At 41.7% G+C, this 26640-nt stretch overlaps 1 protein-coding gene across 14 annotated transcripts in view; it reads left to right on the plus strand.

The window, feature by feature from the left end:
* LDB1 (LIM domain binding 1) overlaps window positions 1-26640 on the plus strand; it is a 390551-nt gene that overhangs the window by 279641 nt on the left and 84270 nt on the right. For all 14 annotated transcript variants that reach the window (XM_085606437.1, XM_085606422.1, XM_085606423.1 and 11 more), the window contains exon 2: window positions 16096-16198. In XM_085606437.1, coding sequence (XP_085462563.1) covers window positions 16096-16198 — 103 coding nt within the window. The remainder of the gene's footprint in view (window positions 1-16095; window positions 16199-26640) is intronic.

Below are 26640 nucleotides of genomic sequence, written 5' to 3' on the forward strand. Positions count from 1 at the left end.
TTTACATTCTGTATTCCTTCCATATCACCATAGCCAGTAGTTTACTTTGCAAACAGTCTGACAAATGCAGTAGGAAGGAATAAGTTTCACTTTGAGCTCTGACAAATGCAATAGGAAGGGGTTTTACATTATGAACTCTGGCAAATGTAACAGGAAGAGTCTAGTACAGAGGTCCGTGTTTAGTTATAGACACAGCAAATGCTTGGAGCTGTGAGAATACATCTTTATGAGCTTGTCAATGTATACTTTAGTTCGGACAATATTTTACTAAGTTTTTTTCTAGGCAGAGATTACATGGTCATGTTTATGTTCATGTTAAAGCCAACAGGCTTAGTATATTGGTGTATAAATATGGTGAGATCGGTAGTAGGACTCCCGTTTTACATTGTGAATTACTTTACAAAGCCTGTAGTATTCACATTTTTTATTATGAAAAGTCTCACATTTTCCATTCGAGGAGGCAATTGCTGTTCTTTACTATTGAAGTCGGCTGGTGTGCAAATTGTCACATGGTACCTGACAGATAATGAAAGGAAACTACATTTACAGAGTTAGTTGCCACTTTTTAATTTCTTCATCACACACTATTTACATCCTTGTTATTCTGAAACGGCAGCACAGAAGGGGCTTCCAATTTATAATTCCACTTGAAATCCTGTAAATAGTTGTACTTTTGATTATAGCATTTGTGAGTGCATTGAAGAACGTTCTAATTTTATTGAAAAAGCAGTGGTTGGGTTAATAAAGCCTGGTGACTGCTGGGTAATGATTGGGAAAAGCCCCATGTTTTCCAGTAGGTGTCGTGACTGACTTGGAACGTCCGGAAATTGATTCCAATGCAATAGGGTAGAGGTGGTATATTGTAAACTCCTTGCCAAACACCATAGAAAGGGGTTTCACATTGTGAAACTTCTCGCGTACAAAAGAAAGGAGTTTAGTACAGATGTCCCTTCTTAGGTCTGACTACTAGAGATTTTTTAGGTCTCGCCTGACCCCGCGCATGCGCTGGTCTGGCGAGACTTATTGAGAGGGCTCCAAAAAGTGCTACCAGGCCAGCCTAGAGCCACAGTGCATGTGCGCGCGCGCCGTGCTTTACCGCCATTACTTTCGGTTTCGCGGCCGCTTTGATGTTTGATCGTGAACGCGATCACTTTCGCGGCCGCTTTGCATAGCCAATAGGTCTCGCTTTTGGGACCTTATAAGTATTTAGTTATGCAACTGTTGCATGGCTAAACACTTATAAGGTCCCAAAGGCGAGACCTCTTGGCTATGCCAATGCTTGTTTTAATTGTCTTAAGGTTCATGTCATTATATACTTGGAGTATGCTTCTGATACTTCTTTAGGATACAAGATTTGCTCACTTTATATTATGCGAGTCGCCTAGAGGAGGGGCTCCAGTTTGTAATTCTACCTGAAAACGTGTAAATATTTGTCATTGCTAGTATAATAATTTTGTGTACGTTAAAGAGTACTTTTCCATTATAAAGAAAACACACTGGTTGACATTGATTTGTGTGTTATTTTTGTGTATTGCTGTGTTCTGGATTTCTAGTCCACAACACGCCCTCGAGTCCACATTGGGCTGCTCTGCCTCAATATCCTGTGACTCAGGTTTTATATCGTGAACTCTCTTGAAAATGAAAGATGAAAGTGATTTACCTGAACTCTGTCAACTGAAGTTCTTCTTAATGTAGTTGACACACAAATCACAGAGGAGCTACACACTGAATGACACTAAGTGACCACCTGACACGGATCTCTAGTTCAAGTAGCATTAGAGAAGTTTCAATTTTATTGTCTCAATTTTATTGTGCATATTTGTAGTTTGTTGTTTAGTGTATTGTTAGGTGTCAATTCAACTTTTTTTTTTCTTTTTTTTTTTTTTTATCTGGACTTTGATTAATTGAATTATTATGCACTTTGTGGAACTATTTGGCTCTACCTATTTAGCCTCGTTATGTGCTTTAATTTTTTCTTTTGACTGTACTTCTTAACTACACTCTTAATCTATAATTACTAACGCAAAACCGGGCAGCATCTCTGTCATTTTTCTTAAACTTCAGTCACATGCACGATGACCAACAGAGGTGTTGGTTCTCAGGAATCATCCTTAGACCTGGCCTACTTTTGGTGTTCACTGGATCTTGGTCCATTTTCATCTCCTGCTCCGATGACCAGCAATGTTGGTGTTACTATTAACGCTGATCTTACTTCTGCTCGCATATTAACAAGACCATCGGTACTTGTTACACCCTTTTAAAGATCTCAAATGATTCTTTACCTCTGTATTGAAGGGAGAAATTTAGTGGTCCAGGCAGTCATTTCATTCTGGTTGGATTATAGGAATGCAGTTTTGTTTGGCTTCCCTAATATCTGTTACCTTCATATTGCGCAAAATGCAGGTGCTTCGTCTGGTTACTTAAGGTACCTCAGCACATGGCTGCTAAATCCCAGTTGGACTTCCTCCACGGGGCACCAGTGAATAAACGGATCTTTAAGACCGTTTGCATGGCGCACAACCATTTGCATGGTTTCTGCCATCTGCCTTGAGTATCTCGGCTTCAGCCCTACATGCAATCTCACGTTCTTCACTCCTCTTCCCTTGCACTCTTGGTTGTGCGCGTGGTCCATCCTACCATAGCAGGCAGCAGCTCTTTGTTCTCACTCCTACTTCTAGAGATCCAATGCTCTGCCCCTTGAGTCCAGGGGGAATCCACCTTGGACCTTGCTTGATTTACAAGATTTGTTGTTCTGGATCTTGGGCCACAATCCAGACATTGAGCGGAAGAACATGATGGCATTGTGGAGAGTAAAGTTTCTATGTGGAGATTGTTAGTTCCTCGGTTTTCGATGGCTGCCTGTGAATTTTAGTTCAGCCTTAAACCTGTGGTGCCTTTTAAGGTCCCAGCAGCTGAGGAGAAGATGCAAGGCTGGTAGGCGTGAAGACCGGACCTTAATGAAACCAGGTACAATATAAATGAAAAAACAAACCAATCCCACGCACCCAGTGTTTGCTTTATCCGCTATTGCTACGTATAGAATACACAGCGTAAAGCGTGGGCTGATGCACACCACAACCATAGACTGCCGGTGCTTGTCTGTGTTTATTTGTGTGGTGGCCGCGGACGCTCATGTTGTGGCCTGACCACGTTTAGCCATCCAGATCTTTCCTGAGTAACAGATGGTGCCTCTCTGTTTCCTTGTGAGTCTGCAGACCCGGCTGTGGGCGCGGGGAGATACCATGTGTTTGTGTTTTCTGTGCTCTCTCCTCCACCCACTCACCATCTCACCCTGCAGTAGCAAGTGCCGACAAAGTTCATGCGTTGCTCTTTCTGCATTTTTTGTTGGCCCTATCATGGAGCAAACTGGTTGTGTAATGTCTGGTGCCCATGTAAAGTGCTCCAATCCCTTCGGGTCGAGTTCGCGCTATATAAAACTACACAAAACTCAACGGAATGATTCAAGTGATGCAATACGCCAAGCGTTCCAAAATAAGTTTCAATCTGTAAAACGTGATCAGGCTTGTACCAAAAGCATGCATGTTTTTACATTACATTTTAAGTGTACGTTATTTGACTAATTGATATAATTACTCCTCCTTTGAAGAAAAACCTAATCTATTTCTATGGAATTGTTCCAGAGAGTGGAGAATGCCCCCTTGGCATGTGCTCCTGTAATGCCCGAGTCTGCTAAGAACCCTTAGGGTTTATCATTAAATTTGCATGTATCCGACCCTGTGCTGTACAACACCACAGATCATGCTGTCTTAATGTGCAGACCATTAAAACAAATTCTCTCTGGAGTGATCTGACATTTCTGATTTGTGGTGTAATTCATTCTCTATTGCGAGACATGGTTATCCTATGCATTACCTCATCCATCTTCCCTGATCCAGTCCTTACCAGTGAGATCTCCTCTCCTCCTTGCATAAAAAAATGACGATGCATCCGAGACGGTCAAAGCCCATGTTTTGAAATACTTCAGATGCTCCCCTACCGGAACATCTGGACCATAGTCATACCTGTTGTGGCATTTCCCCATAGGACCTGGGAGATGGAACTAGGATTTATATTTGAGTTAGCCCATCTCCTCCCACGACCCCTACCTCCAAAAGGGCTGAGAAGCACCCTTAGCTGAAGAAAAAGGGAATGCCCTTTCATATGCAAAGCCTCTATCCCTAGAAAATGTCTTAACAGGAGCAATCAACTTTTTATTTTCTGCTGTTTTTTTTGTAAAAAAAATGTTTATGCCATGCTCTCCGATTGTTAACCAAACAACTTGGAGTCATCAAAGGGAAGCTTCATCAGCACTGCCTTTTGAGAAGCATTTGCCCTCCAAGTCCGTATCCACAAATGACGACGAGCTGAGATTGCTGCCCATGATGCTGTCGCTGACGAACATAAGTCAAAAGACAGATCTGATAGAAAACGAGCCTGCTGCTCCATCTGAGCCAGAAGAGCCAAGCAGTCGGAACCCTCCACCATGTGATCAACTGGAGACTGAAAATCTTTGAGCAGCGGCTGTACGGTATAAATTGAAAATGCGTTGGCCCTAACCACAAAATTATATGCTGCATATGACCATTTGATTGCAATATTCACTATTTTATCCACTGAATCTGTTGGAGAGGCTTCCGCCAAAATCACATTACGCTGGGTAGACAATCCTGTCATAAGGTTATCCACTTTGACTGAAGCAGGAAATTCATCAGAAAATTTCTCAGTAGGATACCTTTTGGAAATGAACCACGGAAAACAAGGCTTATCACGGTCTCTCCACTCATGTTGTTACACTCTTTTAATTGCTGCATTTAAAGGGACTGACTCTGGCTCAGATTTTAAATTTTGTGCCAAAAGGTCAGCTTTGTCCGCTGCCAAATCAGCACCAGGGACGTTCAAATTGGTGCGCAAGTGCTGTAGCCCCTTGGAAAGTACAGCTCCCTGATCAAAACGCAATTTTTTTTTTTGTTCTCTTCCTCCATATATAACCACATTCCCCAGCAGACGTTCGGGCTCCTGCATCCTGGGAATTTTAGGGGCGGAAGGACCTTCTCTAGCTCTGAATGCTGCCTCCACTGCCATCGCAATAATTTCCTGTAAGGATGGCTGTGAGGGAGTCTCTGCAGCTGGCTCTGTAGTCGTCACCTGGATCTCCTACATAATGGCAAGAACCTTGTTTCTTTCCAATCGGAAAACACTAACCAACCGGCTTTCTGCTTGCTGGCCGGATTTTAATCAACCCAAAGTGTCATGGTGGTAAACGCAAGATTTTGGAATTGCGTGCCATCTTGGAATGGGCTCCCTCTCCGAATTCAGTTAAAAAAAAATTTGTTGCTCAGCGCCTCATAAATGTAACATACGGACGTAAAATCCGGGCCAATAAATAACACTTTGCACCTCCTGAGACTGCTGCAGCTAGTCTGTGAGTGCGTTTATACTTGTCGCCCGGTTAAAACCTTTAATCTTTCACTGTGTCTCCCAGGACAGCTAGAGTGAGTCTGGAGTGCCCCCACACCTAATTTCTGCCTGCTGGAGCGAGGCTTCAGAAAAACAAATGATAGCATGAATAACAAATCTACAATAAACGGAGGACGCTGAGGCAGTATCTTTGACACAATAAGCAGATCGTGTGCATCATTAATTGACACTCCTCGCTGATAAGCCTAATGTTGCTCGACCACACTACCCCCTAGAAGAGCACCGCGGGATTGCTAGAGCAAGCCCCTTTCCACTCATAAGGGAATACCTGGATTCTGCACGATATCTCATTATGAAATGTCATAAAGAGCAAGCTTCCTACACTTAGGTTCATTGGAACTTCTTGGGGGAGCCTTTTAAAAGTTGGTGATTCAAACATCCCTCTTGGTTACTCGTTGCACATAAGTTTATCTGATGGCTTCATGTCAACAAGAATTCAATACACCAGACCGGAGTGTCCATTTCATAGCTTAAATATATTCTATTAAATCTAGTCCTGGTTCTAATCCGTTATTGACAATTGGACTAAACTACCAAATCACTGTGTTTTGTAAAAGGAGCGCCCAATACTAAAGCACTGCATCGCTGAGGGCACAGGGTCATCTTGTAACCGTACACTTTGTTGAACTTCAGCATGCTCTGAAACAGGGACTGTGTTGAGTTGTAAGAAATGCTTGCTTTACTTGATCATATGATCCCCCTACTTCCTGTAAATCCAACCAAGCTCACGAATTCTAAAGGTAAATTTGGGTTTTCTCTACAATTGCAAGATTAAATCTAAGCCCTGTGTTTTTTTAATAAAGCATGGATTTAATTTGAAACTATAGTCTTGCTTAAACTATAATTAAATATGCTGCTTGCCGTTTGCACTAAAATCCTGTACCCCATCTGCTCAACCGACTGTTAATTCCCAATTTTTTTATGCAGTACATATTTCAACTAGAAAGACGTTTTGTTTTCGCTACACCTTTTTGTGATGCAACAAACCTAAGTTTAACACGTATTGATGAAGTCAATAGGTTTGAGTAGAACGTGAAAATGAGGCGCACGGGACCGAGCCAGAAGATTCAATCGGAGAAGGACTATCCATGTAAAGTAGTCTCCCAATGCGGTGCAGTGCGATGCAAATGATGCAGTGGAGGCAGAAGGCTGCACGTAAGCAGCCAATAGCAGTAAGCCACAGATTAATCCACGGTGTGGAGACAAGTTGACTAAGTCTTCAGCCATTGGCTGAAAGGGGTTTAGCGAAGAAAGCCAATGGTTGAAAGGGGCGATCCCAAAAGTTGACACAATGTATTCTGTTAGCAGTAGGTCATTTTGACAGCTGCACTGTCAAAGGCTAGATCTAAAAATGTATTTGTTCCTTCACAACAGGTATCACTTTATCGTCGCGATGTCTAGTGCATAGAATGCTGTTCTAATATAACGAGCTTTCGTTTTTAAGTTTGTATGAAAATGCACCGAAGCTGCTCCAAACAAATCAGATTGCACTCGAACATGTAAGGCTAATGGGACCGGAAACGTAAGAGAAAAGATACTATGTAAAATGCACGGAGAGCATCTGCCTCAATAAATATATAGCAGTGTTTAAAATTTCCTATGGGAAATAACATGGTGAAAACGCGTTTTGGGACCCCCCCTTTTTTTCTCGGCCCCCGCTTGACGAATCGCCCCCAAACTTTCAGGATAAGAGCTGACCAGAGCGCCCCACCAGTTTTGAAACCTTCGCGAACATTCGTCAACCTGTGCCAAAGTTATTGGGAAAAGAATGTTACGAATTACGATTTTCCGATAACTAGGTCCTAACTATATATATATTCACTGAAAAAACCATAGGTTTCACACACGTTATAGTTAGGAATTAGCATTTAAAAAACCTTGCAAATTCACTGAAAAAACCATAGGTTTCACACATGTTATAGTTAGCGGAAATTTTACTGATAAAAAACCAATGAAATTGCCCCGTTATAGTTAGTGCTGGCAACTATAACTCACGCGACCGCAATCCTCTGCTGATGCTAATACTGTATTTAGACACTTATTTGCCCATGTCTTCTTCCATACATTTTTAGCTATACATATATTACAAATATTTTTTTTTATAAAGACACATATATCATCAGCAGAAGATTGCGGTCGCGTGAGTTATAGTTGCCAGCACTAACTATAACGGGGCAATTTCATTGGTTTTTTATCAGTAAAATTTCCGCTAACTATAACATGTGTGAAACCTATGGTTTTTTCAGTGAATTTGCAAGGTTTTTTAAATGCTAATTCCTAACTATAACGTGTGTGAAACCTATGGTTTTTTCAGTGAATTTGTACGGTTTTTTAAATGCTAAGTTACTTTACGCCATTCGAGGCGTGCGCGCCCACTTAACGCAGTGCGTTCCGTGCACGGTTTTTATCAACTTTAATAAGCCCTGTACATTTGGTGGCCTTCGGCCACCAAAAGCACAGGGGGTGGGGTCAATGTGGATAGTGTTTTTTTTATTTCGATTTTATAATTTCATGTTGCCAAAATATAGTTTTTTTACTGATGTAATAAGCCCTGTACATTTGGTGGCCTACGGCCACCAAAAGCACAGGGGGTGGGGTAAGTGTGGATAGTGTTTTTTTTATTTCTATTTTTTACCGTACGCTTACGGTAAGCGTACGGTAAGCGTACTCGGCGAAATTGCCGAAAAAAAAATAAAACCGTTTTTGCTCTTGGGGGATGTTTGGGGACTCCCTCAACATGACTATGTGGGAGGGAGTTGTCAAAACAGCCCCGTAACATGTTTTTGGGCATCATGTTTGATAAATAACACTCAGTGCGAGAGACAAAATGGCGGACGCCGCTTCCTGGTTTCGGCCGATTCGAATGTTTACTAAGATCTAAGAGCCAATCAGAATCGCGCTCGCGCACGCCACCGTACGCGTACGGTAAGCGTACGGTAAGCGTACCGTAAGCGGGCTCAGATATATATATTGATTTAAAGGCTTTTTTCTCAGAATCTACTGAACAGATTTACACCAAACCTACAAAAGGCACTTCCTTGACCTACGGACTACCTCTCTGCCAAATTTCTAGTAATTCTGTTCAGCCGTTCGGGCTGTAGCTCGTTCTAAAGGTCCTATGGAAAAATGCATGGGAAAAACGCGTTTTGGGACCCCCCTTTTATCTCAGCCCCCGCTTGACGAATCCCCCCGAGACTTTCAGGGTAGGAGCGGAGCGTAGCGCCCCACCTATTTTGAGAAATTCGCGAGGATTCATCGACCGGCGCCAAAGTTATTCAAAATAGAATGTTGCGGATTTCCTATGGAAAAGGGGTCCTAACTATAACTACCTACTGGCGACCGCCAGTAGGTAATATATATATATATATATATATATATATATATATATATATATATATATATATATATATATATATATATATATATATATATATATATATATTTATATATTACTCTGGCGTTGGAGGGTGTGTCACTGGTGCCCCCTTGAGGACATTACCAGCAGTCTTACCAGAGTTTAAGTAGCAAAGCTGGCTGTGCATGTGCGTTCCTTCCCGGTGAACCCCATACATGCCTCACTAGTTCTGTGTTTTCTACTGATCTGGGGCAACAAAATTAAAGGGTATCACATATTTCTGTGTTCTCTATTTGTAGCGGTCTCTTTTGGTTAAGTCCAACCCAATTGCTAGGTTAACCTTGAATAATGAACTCCTGAACTCTAGGCGATTAGACATTTACATGCCCTTTTGACACCAAGTGATGGGGAAAAAATTATCTAAAATCTGGGATACTGCTGGATGTCTCTGGCCCTTCGCACCGAGACATAGTTGGGAGATTAGTATCACGGTGCACTTTACTGGTGAAGTATGGGTAAACATAACTGCATGTGTGTCACAGTATCCAGGAAGGTAACTAGTCACAATATCGGAAAAAAAATATCGACTGGACAGAATATCTAGTTTTTAATATAGAATGGACAGAATATCAAATTGCAAAAATATAGTGGTGCAGAATATCGAAATTCAGGTAAGAAATATCGATTTTCATAATATCGATGTTGGTAATATCGACAGTCATAATATAGTTAAAAATATCCACATTTTTTTGTGGTGTTTTAAGTGTTAGTATGTGTTTAAAGTATGTATTATTTTTGTAATATAGATTTGAATTTTTTTAAAGTAATGAATTTTATGTTATTTAATTTTTGCGTAGTTTAATTCCGTAGCGGGTTGTGGGTTTATAGAGGAATAGGGTGGGAAGTTATTTAATTATAGTAAATTAAATATTAATTTCTATGAATTAATTATTTTTAATTTAATTTTGCGTTTTAGTTCTGTAGCGGGTTGTGGGTTTATAGGGGAATAGGGTGGGAAGCAATTTAATTGTAATTAAGTAATTTATTTTTATTTATTCGTATTGATAATTTATTAATTGGTAAATTTTCATTAATTGGTCATTAGTTTTTATTAATTAATAATTATATTTATTATTCGGAGCGGGTTGTGGGTTTATAGGGGAATAGGGTGGGAAGTAATTTAATTGTAATTAAGTAATTATTGAAATTAATTTTGTGTATTGATTAATTTACTGTTAATTATTGTTTTTTGGAACTTCATTTTTGGCATTGAAAATTAATTTGGTAATTATGAACAGGTAATTAATTTTTAATAACTAATGTGTATTGGTCTTTATAATTAATTATTAAATATTTTATAATTAGTAATTAATTTTAATTTTTTTTATTGGTATTGATTAATTTTTATTGATTTAATAATTAAATGATTACTTTCCCTACTGTTGCACTCACTGGAGTGGGAATAGTAATTTTTACCCCTACGCTATCCAACACTTTCCCTACTGTTGCACTCTCTGGAGTTTGGATAGTAATTTTTACTCCTAGGCTATCCAACACTTTCCCTACTGTGGATTAATTTTTATTGATTTAATAATTAAATGATTACTTTCCCTACTGTGGAACTCACTGGAGTGGGAATAGTAATTTTTACCCTCCCGCTATCCAACACTAAAAATAAGGAATATGTTTTAATAATATTACGTTAACATATATATATGTATTAAAAAAAGGCATGTTTATTTTTTTAATTTACATTAATTCTTTATTAATTGTAAGGTTATTTAAGTATTTTTAGTATGTTTTACTTATATTTATTTCATTATTTTAAATTACTTTTAAGACACTTCAAAAATTCGATATTTTAACACACTATATTATTTACAACGATATTTTGGATTCGATATTTCTGTACTTACCTGTTTGAAGATAGGAAGTCGATATTCTGTCATTCTATATTTTCTAATCGATATTTTGGCAGGATGATATTTTGCTCCTCGATATTCTGTCAGTGATCCATCCAGGAACAGTAGCTTTGGACTAATGCAATCCAACTACCTACTTCAGGCATAGTTCTATCCTACTAATACTCTTCATGCAACACATGATGACGTTTTTTGAGATGGATAGGTCTTGCCCTGAGTTAAGTTCATTTTGGAATGAATTAGGAATTGAAATCTTAGTGGTATTAACTATGCCATAAGTTGAAGTTGTATTGGTCATTTGGACCCTGTTTGTTTTTTTGTTTTGTTTTTTACACATACTAAAAATAAATATAGTAGTGGTTTGCACACTTAACACGTCACTGGTGCCTGTCTGGAGAGCCTGTTATTAGATGCCATCAGTGGAGATAGCTTTCCTCTTCCTGATTTCCATTAACACTAATGAACGCTCAGTATTGAAAGTATACACAAAGTCTGATGGCAGACCAACCCCCCCTGAAGACACTGTCAGTTGCCACTCATGGGAATGATGATCTCAATGTCATTGAAGGAGAGAGATTCATTCCAGCTGGAATGGCGGTTGATTAGCGACTAATGCAGACAGACATGACCACAAGCCCCTAGATCAGTGGTTCTTAACCCGTGGTCCAAGGACGCCTGGTGGCCAATGACGCCTACTCGGGGGGTGGGGGGGGGGGGCATGGGGGATCCGCGCAAATAAGGAAGCAACATTTAAGGTTGTAAAACTTCTACTTTATTTGATTTTGAATTAAACAAAATATTTCAGTATTTGAGCATGTGTTTGGTGTATGCTTGTTATCACAGCTGAGTGGAATGCTGTGGTGTAGGCTTTGACAAAACTATACAGCTTTCCCTGGTTCATTGTTTGGGTTTGGTACTGTCAGGGTGCCTTTTTATTGTTTTACATTTACATACACGAGTCTGGAGGAGAGCGGTTTCTCTCAGCCCCATCTTGATGAGAAACTGCACGTGACACCACCACCAAGAGTTAAACCTTAAACTACACATGTGTGCTGCATGGAGTCCCGGCAGATCAGGGAACCATGCATTCCCTTCAGCGCCTCCTGTTCGATTGAGCACTGCTGGGGAGCCGTCATTGCGTTATCGAGGCAGCGCTAGAATCTTTCAAAAGTTGAAATCCGGAAAAGCTTAAAACTTCAGCTTTTTCTCTAAGGCCTGATATTGTATGTGCAGTGCTTCGGGTACCTCCTTGCTCCCATAATGCCGAGAGGCAGCTGAGTCTATAGTAGGCGCTATATCAGATCACCCCTCTCTGTTGGCTCGTGTTGTCGGCTCTTTATGTACAGAGGGCATTTCAAGTGCGACTGCTGTGGCCCCCTAAACCTTCCACACACAGTGCAACCAGTAAAGGCAGGGAGTCTCCAACATGCTCAGCATTAATGTGCACAGTGCCTTGAAACCAACGATACGGTCGACGTCATTAAATGAGCATCAGCCCTGCACATGTACGAGGCACGCACGGGTCAGCAAGACTGCGGAGAAATGCGTCTCTGAAACCCTCATAGTAATGCAGGAAGTGCAGCCTCATAAATGAATGTGTATCGTGAAGTTTGCGCAGAGTTTAGTGGCACTTGTATGTCTGTTTCATTTGCTCAAACGACGCAGCATTGCTGTCGTTGAAATGTCGGTTTGATGGCTGTGTACACCAAAAAGTAAAAAGTCAAAGTTTCGGAGTTACTTTGCTTCGCTTGCCAAGTCGCTGGTTTTCAAATGTGAGGCATCTGCTGGGCGTCTGGCGAGTACTGGGCTGTTTGGACAGATAGATTTTAATGTGTGCCAGGCACAGGTGAGGTTTTAGATTGTTTTGCGATCTACCAAGAGTTGCAAAGTCTCAACTAATGCCTTTTTACTTTCTTTTGTGACAAGACCATCTATCCCCCGAACCACCCCCCTCCCACGGCACTTTACTGTTATTGGTTTTTCATTGACTGTATTTTTGTAAGTGTTGAATGCGGTTTATATTAAGCTGATCAATAAAGCGTTTGACTTTTGACTGCACTACTTTAATCTTACCGTGTTCAAATGTTTTCTTCTGCCAATGAAAGTTGGAAGATGGGTTGTGCGTTTTTGGTTAGTATAAAATGTCTGTCGTGGTCTTAAATTATAAAATGGAAATACATCATATGTTCTTTTGTCCTCCATGAACACTTTTTAATACTTAACCACGGCATCCGGAAGATCCCGCATTCCATTAATTGGAAAGCCTTTTTTAAGAATCTTATGTTTTTTTGGGCCTGTATTGAGTCAGGTCACCCCGCTAACTAAACGTAAGGTACTATACAATATGAAGAATTACGTTAACTTGCTCTTTTATTTGTTTTATTGGACGTTTGTTTATATTTTGATACCAATAGTAATAGTTTGATGCATAAAATATTTGAATATGTTAATTTTTAAATGAATCGTTGGACACTGCCCTTCATTTTTGAATCTCTTCTAGGTCTGGCTTGATAGCACAGGTGTCTGCCCGACAATTTGTTTCCAACACTATTGGTTGCGCTTTGGCTCATCCCATAGAGAGGATGGAGCCTAACAGCTAGAGCAGTCGACCTCGAAACTAGAGAACCAGGTTCGAGTCTCAGCAACTAAGCTCAGCAAAATGTGATTATGGGCAAATCAGTTAATCTCCCCTTGTCTAACAAAAATGAATGTGTGCATCTTTAACAATACTGGTGCTCATGTAAAACGCTCTGATACCCGATTTCTCGGAACTAGTTAGCGCTACATAAAAAAAAATAAAAGAAGCATTACCCTGTCCCTTCGTGCTGTTGGTTGTTTGGTGTATCATTCCAGAAAGTACTTCCATTGGAGTGCATGAGGGAGTACATTCGAAAATTGCACACTATCACCACACCGTTTGCACATTATTTATTGCTACTTTCTATTTCCAGCAAAGGCAAAGTCAATAGGGTGGACTTTACCAATGCAGTAATATGCAGTATTTCTGCATGCAGTGCATGTAAACCGCATTTGTTGAATACATGTGTTTACTTTCTTTGGTACAGTGATGGCAGACCGATTGGCAGTGTCGCCACTTGTTCTGCTGATTCCATTTGACTGGTAGAACTATTCGTGCATCTGGCCAGACTTACAAATGGCTTTATTGTATAAAAAGACAAAAATGGTACCTTTTAAGGGGCCATTGAAACAAAGTGGTTGGTTTTAGCTTTAGAGTGGTTGTTCAAGTGCTTATAGGTAATGTTCAGAGTGATTGCCGGGTCAGAAGCTGAGCACGCTGTAACTGTAGCGGGACTTGTGTTTGCCGACCATATAGCCTTTCTCTGTGATCTACATCACTTTAAGTTTAACAATTGAATTAATTTACAGCAGCATTAAATTATGGTGGTCAGGCACTCCAGAGTGGTTACCTAAAGGGGCAGATTTTAACGTTAATCTTCCTTAAACCCTATTACAGGTCCCTTTTTTGTTGTTATTTTATTATACGGTTTTATATCTCGAGACTAAGCCGGTCTGGGGCTTTTGAGGATATATATATATATATATATATATATATATATATATATATATATATATATATATATATATATATATATATATTCTAAGGATGCTGAGGTAAACAGGATGCGGATGAAATGTAGGTCACCGGCGACAGGAACACAGCAACAAGGGAGGACCAGATTAAGAGAGGGATAAGTAAATTATGTTTCAAGAGCAGGCAAGTTATGAAGAATATTATGCAATGATATGCAAAAGTCTGCAGAATTTGTTCTCTACCCGTTCTGGCATTTTAACATAAATGTTATTCATAATCAATGAATGAATTTCTCTTGAACTGAAGAAGTACACAATTGTTGGAGTAAAATAGTTTGTATGAAATATTTTATTTGGCAGGAATCTATTGTTTTTGTACATGATTCTTGTATTAAAAGTTGAACCTCTTTTAATCTTGGCAGCCCAGTTTTCTTTTAAATCCTATGTTCTTTAGGAGCGTCGTTTCATGAGTGTTTAGGGTTTCACAGCATAGGGCACCTGAGCAACTCTTAGCAACAAGAAACTGCCCTGTAGATCAGTGCTGTACCTTATGCACGTGTCTCGCTACGTTAAGGTTCAAAATATCAAACCTGAACAAGAGATCGAAAAAGCCTGGGATTTGTTTAAACGGAGTCTGCCTCCTTAAAGTAGCTTTTGCTAAAGGACACTGCGATATATCCATGCCACAGGAGAAATTGTCCTTTCCACCCTGCATGAGCGGCGTTTAAATTTGTAAGGAATCTGAAAGCTGCTGTAGACTAAGCCCTCTCCCCATTCAATCAGTTGGCGATACAGATCCTGTTTGGAGAAACCATCGTCTCGTGAAGGTCTAAATGCAGCAATCGGCAGGCACAAGGCCAGCAGTTAGTGCTGAAGTTGGCTGCATGACATGTGTAGTCTTTATAGTAACTTTTAATCCGTCTGAGCTGAAAACATTTTTGTTACCTTTTAGTTTTGCAGCAGATGGTGTTGTATGCCATAGAGCCATAACTGCTCAGAAAATCTCCCACTGCAGAATTCCAGTGGTATGAGCTACGAAGGATCAATCGCAACACGGTGGACCATATCTAGTAGGATTGAATGAATTTAAATGAGGTGACGAGTCTCTTGGAGTGGTCCTAGGGCAGGAAGGTTAAGTAATCCTTGATTTGTTTGGAGGATTATCCTTCTGCGAACAGGACTGCAAGATAGATTAAGGGACCAATGCACACTGAGTGGGTGGTATTAAAGAAATTGAGTGGTTTGATTTCTGGTTACTCGTATCACTCGTGATTTTGAATTTTGAAAACCTGTGGCTCAGTTTTAAATGGGGTAGAAAACAGGATCCCTTTTAGCTCTTGGGTGAAGATTCCCATTCGGCCTTTCAGACTGTCTTTATTTTGTGTGATATGTGAATTGTAATGCTTTAAACTGTTTTTATCACCATTGTTTACCTCCGTGATCTGTTTGCGCAACACCTCCTTTTTGCTGCATTTCTTGTCATCAGCATCACATTTGCACTGCTTGTCACCCGCACTGGGTGTCTCTTATTCCTTCATTGAAGGGTCTTCCTGTTTTTTTGCAACTTGTATAAAGTGAGGGCTTTGCATTGTTATACATTGTTTGACCCCCAGTTTTCCAGGGTCTAGTAGTATAATTGCATTCATCTCTGATGTTAGTGGGACGAGAGCTTTGGGTGTAAGCACTTCCTACTTTGTTTACTGCCCCCCCCCCCCCCCCCCCATCAGTGGGCTACATTAAAAGAAAACCATTTATTAACCATTCTTTCTTACTGTCTCCTTTCTTCAGGCTGTTCCTCCAAGTCATTCAAACTGTACTCTCCAAAGGAGCCCCCCAACGGCAACGCCTTCCCCCCCTTCCACCCGGGTACCATGCTCGATCGAGATGTGGGGTAAGTTTGATTTGGTGGTCTATTTTAACATTGATTCTATCTGGTAGTTTTTTAATGTTGCTGAAGTCCTTTTCTGTGAGTTTTGACGTGAGATAAGTGCGTCATTTCTGTTTTCCCTCAACATTTCCCTAATTGATTTTTGCAGTTTTTTGGAAGCTAAGGACGCACAGCCCCTCCATTTATCCCTTCCCTCTGCCTTTATTAAAATGCGGTCATTACTGGACATCCAGGTTTTGTCTCTTATTCTGAACCTCAAGTGAGGGCAACATTATCCTACCTTCAAGAACCGATCAATGGCTCAAACTCCCCGAAGTCCTGCTTATTCCCAAGCATCTTACGATTGTAGCATCCGTCGCTCACCGTCTGAATGATCACGCATTGAACCAGTGATACTACATTGTACATAAAATATGCAGTCAAACTCTAGCAGTGAGTCTGTGATCAGTTGTGGCATTTTTAAGCCTCTGCTTGTTACCTTGGAATGTCTTTGGCTATTTCACTTGAACACTCCCAAAAACACATTAGCCATGCTCCCGGGTCCATTATAATGCCTCCTGACTAGTAGTGGTTCAGGGAAGCCACAACCACATCACTCCAGTCTTAGTGAGACACCACTGGCCTCCAGTTAAGGGACGGTTGAAACTGAATGGATACTGCCTAGCCCACATTAAATTGTAGAGGTTTACTCTTTATTTTAAACGTTCTGGACCTTTTGGTTCTATCAGCCTTGTGTATTCTTGAGAGCTTCACTGAACTTGCTCACCTCCTGCCCATTTGTGGGTAAAAATATTCACCCTGTTGCCAAGGAATCAATGACAGTATAAACTATGGCTGAAGATTGGCACTTCTTCCTACATCACCGGTTGATATCGAGGTCTTGGCAGTAAAATGCACAAGATTGAATCTGACCCGCTACATATCCTGGCTGAGATCTCGATTTCCTCTGTCTAGCACCCACAAGTCATGCAGTGCTTTTATCCGCTGCAGCATAAGGGCGGTATCTAAGGACACACCAGACCTCGCCACAAGCATGATAGAAATCTGTAAACCTACAGTGTAGTTATATGCGGGCCCTTCAATAATTGCCCAGCTCTTAGCGTGCACGACTCACAGAGCACGTACAAGAGCGTAGATAAACATTTGCACTTGGTACTAAGCTGCAAGACTATAGTAACAAAGTTAAAGTGCGTTGTGCACCGCACAACATGCAGAAGCAGAAAATAGGTTCAAATACTAGCAAGCGATTCCTGCGACTTCATTCATACATTTCAACGATCCTTGTTAAACGTGCATGCCACCAACCCCAGTCCTAAGAAATAGGTTGGGGGAGGGGGGTATATGCACTTTTGCAAACTGCATGATCAGTGTGGCATAAGTTAGACTTCTTTTAGGGCTTCGGTTTTTAAGACCTGAATACATTGAATGCCATTGAGTTGCAAAATGTTGTTCATTGTCAAAAAAACTGGTGAGTTTGTATTGTGTCCTATAATAAGGGGATTAATAGCAACAATATTGTGCATGACAGGATGCATATTAGTTTGCGAATGGCGACTGAATGCAGCCTATTGGCTACTCTCTTGTTTCGCTGGTATCATCCCTCGCTTTTTTTTTTTGTAAATCCCCTTTTTTTTTTTTTTAGAGACTATTTGATGTCTTGCCTGTGTGTATATCGACGAGCCTGTAAAAGGCTTAGTCAGGCAGGTCCAAATGTAAATTTGCAACCTGCTAAATTTACTGCAAATATTAAGCAAGTTCAGGACCACATCCCTTTTTGTTTGAACTAATCTGCTCTGTGTATGGTGGCGGTTCACCCAACGGTTTGAAGCTTTGTACCATATCTCTTCACTTACTGTGAATCTCTGTCTTTTTATTGGTTGCCTCTTTGCATGTCTCCTTACTAGGGGTTACGTTTAGACTCCATAGAATCACCTTCTATAGGTTGTCCCTATATGAATTCAAAGTACTGTTGATAACTTCTCAAGTTTTAATATCTCTACAGATTAAGTCAAGAACCTATTTGTATCTCCCATGCACCCCCCTTCACCAAATGTACATCGATCTCCTGTTCTCGTGGTCCCATCTCGGAGCGTCCTTGTGCCTATTTTATTCTGCATTCTGCCCCTAAGTCCAATCAGAAAAGGCATCTACTTGGATGTAGGAAACAAGGATTCAGTTAGTTGCTTATGATTGTCCGCGTTTTGTTTAAATCTGGACCAAGTAAGTTTTCAGTAGTTTTTTCCCTCTATTATAGGCGTGGAAGGGGAGTCTGATCACATGGGGAGTTCTCTTCATTAGTGGGGCAGGCTTGTCAGAATTGCTTGTGTGATTTGCTTTCATTTCCAGTGTGGATAGTGGTTGGATCCTGTTGATAATGGTAAATCCTAAGGTCAACATTTTCTCTATGAGGTTGTCTAATTTTACGCAGTGTCAGTCTTTTGAACAGTGCAAAGTGTTTCGAGTATAGTCCAAGCTCGCATGGGGCAATGAGTGATGGTCCTTCCCTATGCCTGTCATGAGGCAAAGCTGGTCTTTTTTTTTTATTAACTGGGGACCGCATAAATGGCTATTTTATCAGAGCCGTAGTGGTGGTGGGGACAACCAGACTAGATGGTAACTGGTAGCCCTCCCCGCATTACTGCCTGTTTCAAGTATTGAACATCCAGATTAAACCTGCTTATAGCGGGTTGAAGTCACCTGAGCGCTGCACCATTGAAAGCAGCGTCCTGTACTTTGGGATGGATAACATGGAGATCCTGCTTAGGTGTTCCACAGTCGGAAACATTGGTTGGAGAAGAAATGCTATCTACGTATTAAAAGTACTGTTTCTTCTCCACTTGCCACTCGTGTTATTATCCCATCTGTGTGCGTGAAACTTATTTTAAGGCTTTTTGAGCCTGTTGCTGAGACTGGTAATAACCATGCTTTTATTTCAAAGCCTGCATATAAAACTTTATGTGCAATTCCTAAAGCGTACGTCTGATCGTTAACATTTTATGTTAATTCTTTATGGGTGTGTTCAGGATTATTATCTTAATATTTCCAAGCTGTTCTCTTCCGGTCTCTGTACTGACTGCTTGCTAGATGTTCTCTTTCTTATTGCATTGCAGTTATTTACTGAACCATGTGATTTACTGCTGAACAGGAAACATTAAGTGGTTACCTCGGTTGTGTTGTTTATTTGAGCTAGTTCAGGTTGCTTTGTTGTGCCTTGTTAAATCTTGAGTCACATATGGAACATTCCACCAGCTTCTTGGGCTGGCAGTTCTTCTGGCTACAATAGAATCCAGTGGCTACTCAAACCTTAGTCTGTTGGATGACCGATGGGAAGAGAACCGCGGCAAGTGTTTGGGAGAGCCGCCATAGCAAGAGCTCCACATTTATGATTTCCTGGTTTACAAGTTCCGTTGTATGAGCCGGCACCTACTCTGTCCTGTTAGTCAGCAACAGCTTATCTCGTCAGTGAGGATGAAGTTTAAAGATGGTCCATATGTGCTGCGCTGAGCGTACAGAGCATTCCCACCTCCCGCCACTGATATGGAACATTAGAGGAGAAATGAGTCCTGATTGGTCCATGGATGCTTATAGGAATTGTCGTCTCTGTAGAAGGGAGGGCAGAAGACTTCGCAGGCAACCTACAAACAGAATTTGTGCCTTACTGTACTCCCATAGCTCCCTAAAAAGTAAATAAATTGCCTAAGTGGGATTTTATGGAGGCTATTTGTGTGGAGAATCACCTATGGTAAACTGAGTCTGTGTGTGGTTACGCCTCGGTGTCTGCCTCTTATGAGCCAGTTAGGGCTGGGCGATGCCTTCTCCAAGAGGCAACTGTGTGTTCCAGAAAGAGCCTGCATGGACGTGCTCAGTCATGGGGTGTGCTTTGACCAAGTAGAGAGGCAACACTTGTTAAAACCAAACCAATGCCAAGGACGGCTCTATAACCAGCAGTCTACTAGTGTTTTATTTGTAGAGGCAAATGTAGGTTTGGGACGTGCCCTTTACCACCCAGTTGTAAGGAACATATTCTCAGATTGTTTCTACTTCTGAAAGTAGGCATGAAGAAAGGTGCCTGTAGCCAACAATATAATAACTTGACTTAAATTAGGTTCCACCTTAAATAAATGCTAAGTAACGTTGAATTGTTTTTAGACTGATCATTCATTAGTTATTTCACAACAGCACTTCCCTACTTTTATGCACCCTATATATGTTTATTTGTACAAGGCTCTTTGGTTTTTATTTCTGCTCCGAGTCCCTTGATTCTTCTTTTGGTACATTTCGACGGAAATGTATTAATGTTGAATTGTCAATTTAATGAGATGCAATGCCACCCCAAAACAGATGCTAACCCAAAAAAGTAATGTATAGAAGTGTTTGACAGGGGTAGAGGAAACCTGCTTGGGTGGTTATCATGGCCACAGTGTTTCCCTGTTAACCTGGAACCTGTAGAAACGTGCAGAACCTAGAAACCTATTTGTCAGTATAAATGTACCCACCAAAAGTAAATTCTATACCTTTAGATCATTGCTTCATCTGCTTCATTAAATGTTCAGATCCATTGTTTTCCTCATTCTCTGCCATTTGAGCAAATCCTATCCTTTTCCCTGCCTCTTGATCTGTTCACTTTCCTTTACAACTGAAAAGTACATTTCCATTGTGGAATAGCGGGTGTCATTGGTGAGTTTAATGCTGGACCAGCTGGTCATAAGACGCAGGGAACCAATCTGGGGCCATCTGTAGCAGGGTAGATTTCTGCTGAAGGCATATCCGGGATCACCACTTAAAAGGAAAATCTTTCCACTCCGAATGCTTCTTTGTTCTATTTACACTGCAGTGTAGGAAACTGCTCTGGGACGCTATACATTCGTTTGTAAATGTTTTACGATTTTAAGCAGCAGCTATAAAGAACCTGACGAGTCGTCTCAGCTTGGCTCTGTCGATTGGCAAACCAGTTCGTCATCTGCCTCCTCCATTCATGGCTTTTCTGTGCTTATTTAAACAAATGCCCAGGTTCATTTCAAGGTAAGTAGGTCTTCTGGCTGAACATGCCACGCTATCCCAGGCATTGGTCGGGTCGTTCATGCTGGAAGAAGGATCGACGGAGATTAAATGTGGCAAACAAATTGGGAAGCAATCCCACCCATCCGATCTTAACGCTGAGATGTCATCCTGGCTCCCTTACGATCTGTCGCCAGATGAGAGCATCATTCGCAGTTGAGACGCACTCGCTTTGAGAACCAGGTCATCTTGGCGCCAAGCGCGCACCATGCATGGTGTGAGCTTGTATAGCACTTCCACGTTGAAATCCTGGTAAACTCGAAAGTTTTATTGGGCCAGCCATGCCTCTGGGGGTTTGCTGGGCCTTTTTGTGTTCTGTATACAGTAGGTACTAAATAAAGCTTGCAGGCCGGTTTCTGCCCTAAGAATAAAAACCGATTCTCATGTTCCCTTTGGCAAGTACAGTGGCTCCAGGTGGGCGAGCGCGCTTTCGGTCCACGCCCCTACACCAACCAAGGCTCCTTTCGGAGGGATGCTCTAGCGCACTTGGCAATCCCATTTCACGTTATTCTCCTTGAGGAACGCTGCCCTACTTGGTCGGCGTGACGTGCACACGCCCGAGGTGTTGGGGCACGTGTCCTCTTGGCTAGAATTTTTAGTATGGAGTCAGAACTCCTGCTCGTGACATGTGGAACTCCAATAGCTGCAGTATATTCTATTTTCTGCACATCTATCAAATGTTGCTTTTTCTTAAAAAATTGTACTTTACTCTTGTCCTGAAGAATTGTGCCTTAGTAATATTGTATTATAATAATACAATAGACCTACAGTGCCTATCTGTACCTGTCGCCTATAACTACTTGGGCGACTAACACTTGTATTATACTTAGTGCCCCTGGATCCATGGAACAATGCCACAATATGTAGCGTCTATGATTTCTTATTTCTTCTACAAGCCCCTAAATACGGAAGAGCACCGGGTGTAAAATCTACGTTCAAGTGATTGGCACCATGTTAGTAGGTTTGTAAGTGCCTGCTCTTTCGACTGTTATTGCACCTAAGATCTGCCTCCCGCCTATTTTATTACAAATACATGAGTTAGGATCCAGATCGCAGAATACCATTTACGTTAATGGTCTTGACATTTCACATGTTGGGGCCACCTACAGAAAAGTGTCGCTCTTGCTGTGATGGTCCTTAGAGCTGCCGAGCTGTTAGAATAAAAATGCCCTTTTGTGGGAAACAAAGCCCATTTTCTTACTGAGGCCTGACACCCACTCCCTTCAGATCCAGAGCCTTCCTTGCCCTTCAATAAAGCTCTGACGGAGGCTTTGATGGTGGAATGGTCTAAAAACCATATTTGATACCGTCCGTAAGTCACCCTATCGCCAGGCTCTGCCGACCTGCTCTGGGGACATCTGACATTTTAGACACCGCACTACATGCCAGAAAGCTTTGCAAGGTGAACCTGAATGTTTTACCTTCTGTCCAGCGAGACCGATCATTTAAATATATGTACTTAATAAGAGCTTTCATTTCCGCTAGTTGGGTGCTGAGGTCTCAGATTGTTGTTTGCTAGTTGGGGAGATGCACCTGTGCCCTCTGGGATATGGTAAGGAAGATCTTACCCACCCTCCCTAAGGAGTCCCAAAAAAATAGTTTCGCTTAGATGATCCGCCATGGTCTGGAGGCAGCCAGGTATGTCTTGTGGGCGAGTCTGGACACCAAAGACTATACAGGTCATGAGTGCCGGGAATTTTAAAGATGTAAGGAATCTGCGGTGATATAAGGTAGCCACCAGAGCGAGCGATACCAATGGTAATAACTTTCTCCTTTTACCAGCGAGACATGTTTTTTTCATTTTGTTTCTAATGGAATATATTGCTTTTTTTTATTTTCATCATTATACCTTGTAATCGAATCCGGATGGCTACAGCCCTATTGTCTAACAGTCTACTGTTTATATGCTGATGGTTGTTATTTGCTAACAACTCTTTTATATTAAAGGACAAAAGCACCCATTTCAATAAAATTGTCTTCCACTCACCAATTTCTATATTGCTACCTTTTCCTGTTTGCATTCGGTTAGTTTATACTCCTTTTATAAATCCTGATGTGATTTTATTAATTTGTCCCTTCGAAATTATTACTGCTGTTGAAGCAGAATGTTTTCCTAGTGCTCTGGATTTAGAGCAAAGAAAATGAAATGGCAACTTCAAACTAGTTAAATAATTCCATCTGCGAACATATTAAAGATTTAATATTTTGTGATTGGTTGCAGACATGACATTAATAATAAAGAAATTGTTTGGAGAGTGGTTAAAACCAGATGAGAATATTGTTTCCAAAAATGTGACTCCAGTTCTGTGAAGACACCAAAACTTGTGTGGTCCATGAAGTTATTCAGAAGGCGCTAAGCACAGTGTACGGTTCTCACACAACATTCAGAATTCAGAAAAATAAAATGCAGTGTTGCAATAAAATACTAGTTAATATTGGGTATGAGGCCCCAATTCTGTATGTTTTCAAAGTCAGGACTATCAGACAGCGCTGCCATCTGGTTGCGAAAGAATTATTCTTTGCTTACCATGAACATAGAGGGGCATGCAGCCCAGCCATTGCTTACTTTGGATTGGCTTCACTGTCACTCTCATTAGCCTGCTTATTTTAGGGCTTGCCTTGTCCATCTTGTGTCCGCCCCTCCCCTGGAGCATTGGCAATTTACTTGCTACCTTCAGGAAATGAGGGGAAGAAAGTCCCAATCCCTTACTAGCCGTAAAATAAGCATGAATTTTTCTTGTGCTGTTACTTGCCCATGACAGGGGGAGATGCCCCTATCCCCCTAATTACAAGTAGAGTTCTGAAGAAGTGTCTAGGCAAGAGTTCTGGTCTTATATAGTAAGGGAAAAAAAATCCAAATCCGTACTGTTAGATCCGATTGGGTAGGTGATTAACTTGTGCTTTATTCATAAGGGTGAACACAGAAGAAGAGGTGGCACAGCCAACACGTGTTTCGCCCCCTACAAGGCCATTAGGCCTGGGGCTTCCTCAGGGCGGATGGTTCCGTATTAGCTTTTCGTGATGTATGAGGTAAATACCTATGGATTCTTTAGTCTCGGCTAATGCCTCGTAGGTGTATTCCTTCGGCTTCACAAAGAAAGCTAATACGGAACCATCTGCCCTGAGGAAGCCCCAGGCCTGATGGCCTTGTAGGGGGTGAAACACGTGTTGGCTGTGCCACCTCTTCTTCTGTGTTCACCCTTATGAATAAAGCACAAATTAATCACCTACCCAATTGGATCTAACAGTACGGATTTGGATTTTTTTTTCGTCCTGCCTGCGCGTTCTTTTAATTTTGGAGTGAGGACGGTTTTGTGTTGCCTCTTTTAATGCACCTTTATTCTCCCATGCTGTCTCCCTGCCCCCACGACGCCCCCTCTCACAACTGCTGGTGCCTGCAAAAGCAGCAGCTTCCCCCAGGAGCGTCCCTTTCATCTCGCCGCTGCTGGCGCCTGCAAGCAGCCTCACTCCGTCTGTAGGCATTCACCAGAAGCCCCCTCCCGCCTGCCCTCCCTCCCCTCCCTCCCTCCAGAGACGCATACCTCAAGCCGCAGCAAAACTGTGTTCAGAAACGCAAACTCTCAGGGGCTAGGTTCTCACCCTCTGACGAGAGTGATTCTAGCGGGGACGGGGGGCGTTATTATTTTTACTTTTAGCGCGAGGCGCACGTGCGCTAATTGCAACGTGGACAAAATTGCCTGTCTTCTCCTTTTACAAATATTGAAGCTCCTTAAACAGGTCTGGCATTAGTCTTGCGACGGAATGTTGCCATTGGTAAAGCTATTTAGCATTTTTGAGGATATTTTGTACGCAGGTTGTCTACGTTTTCCATATTTCGCTTTTTTGATTCTTATGGACTGGGGGATCGCGTTTTTGCCAGGCTGTAAAGCATGGGGTGATTTTTGGCTTGTGTCTTCCAGCACACAATAAATTGGTGTTGAGATCGCCTCTGCATGGCATGAGGTGCTATGTCTATTCCCAAAATGTTACTGAAGGCTGCCTTTACTTGAACGGCTCATGATTCACAAGAAAAAAAAAAAACTAAAAAGACAGAAGCACCATAAAATTAGGCTGCCACAAATCCCAGCATGCCCCTTTACCTTCCACTTATCCCTAATCCAATCAACAGAGTTCCAAGTCAAACACTCAGACAGGAACCAAATACTCGCTCTCTACTACTCGCTCTCTACTACTCGCTCTCTACTACTCGCTCTCTACTACTCTACTACTCGCTCTCTACTACTCTCTCTCTGCTACTCACTCTCTACTACTCACTCTCGAGTAGTCACTCTCTACAACCCACTCTACTGCTCACTCTCTACTGCTCACTCTCTACTGCTCACTCTCTACTGCTCACTCTCTACTGCTCACTCTCTACTGCTCACTCTCTACTGCTCACTCTCTACTGCTCACTCTCTACTGCTCACTCTCTACTGCTCACTCTCTACTGCTCACTCTCTACTGCTCACTCTCTACTGCTCACTCTCTACTGCTCACTCTCTACTACTCTTTACTACTCTCTCTACTGCTCACTCTCTACTGCTCACTCTCTACTGCTGCTCACTCTCTACTGCTCACTCTCTACTGCTCACTCTCTACTGCTCACTCTCTACTGCTCACTCTCTACTGCTCACTCTCTACTGCTCACTCTCTACTGCTCACTCTCTGCTCTCTACTGCTCACTCTCTGCTCTCTACTGCTCACTCTCTGCTCTCTACTGCTCACTCTCTGCTCTACTGCTCACTCTCTGCTCTCTACTACTCACTCTACTACGCTCTCTACTACTCACTCTCTACTACACTCTCTACTACTCTCTACTACTCACTCTCTACTACTCACTCTCTACTACTCACTCTCTACTACTCACTCTCTACTACTCACTCTCTACTACTCACTCTCTACTACTCACTCTCTACTACTCACTCTCTACTACTCACACTCTACTACACTCTCTACTACTCACTCTCTACTACTCACTCTCTACTACTCACTCTCTACTACTCACTCTCTACTACTCACTCTCTACTACTCACTCTCTACTACTCACTCTCTACTACTCACTCTCTACTACTCACTCTCTACTACTCACTCTCTACTACTCACTCTCTCTCTACTACGCTCTCTGCTCTCTCTGCTCTCTACTGCTCACGCTCTGCTCTCTCTGCTCTCTACTGCTCACGCTCTGCTCTCTACTGCTCACGCTCTGCTCTCTACTACTCACTCTCTACTACTCACTCTCTACTGCTCTCTACCTCTCTACCACTCTCTACCTCTCTCTATGCGCACACATATGCATATATATGTATATATATCCATACGCATTTAGATGTGTGTGTATATGTGTATATGTATATATATATATATATATATATATATACCTATGTACA

The sequence above is a fragment of the Triturus cristatus genome, chromosome 1_2, assembly GCF_964204655.1.
Source record: "Triturus cristatus chromosome 1_2, aTriCri1.1, whole genome shotgun sequence".
Classification (NCBI taxonomy): domain Eukaryota; kingdom Metazoa; phylum Chordata; class Amphibia; order Caudata; family Salamandridae; genus Triturus; species Triturus cristatus.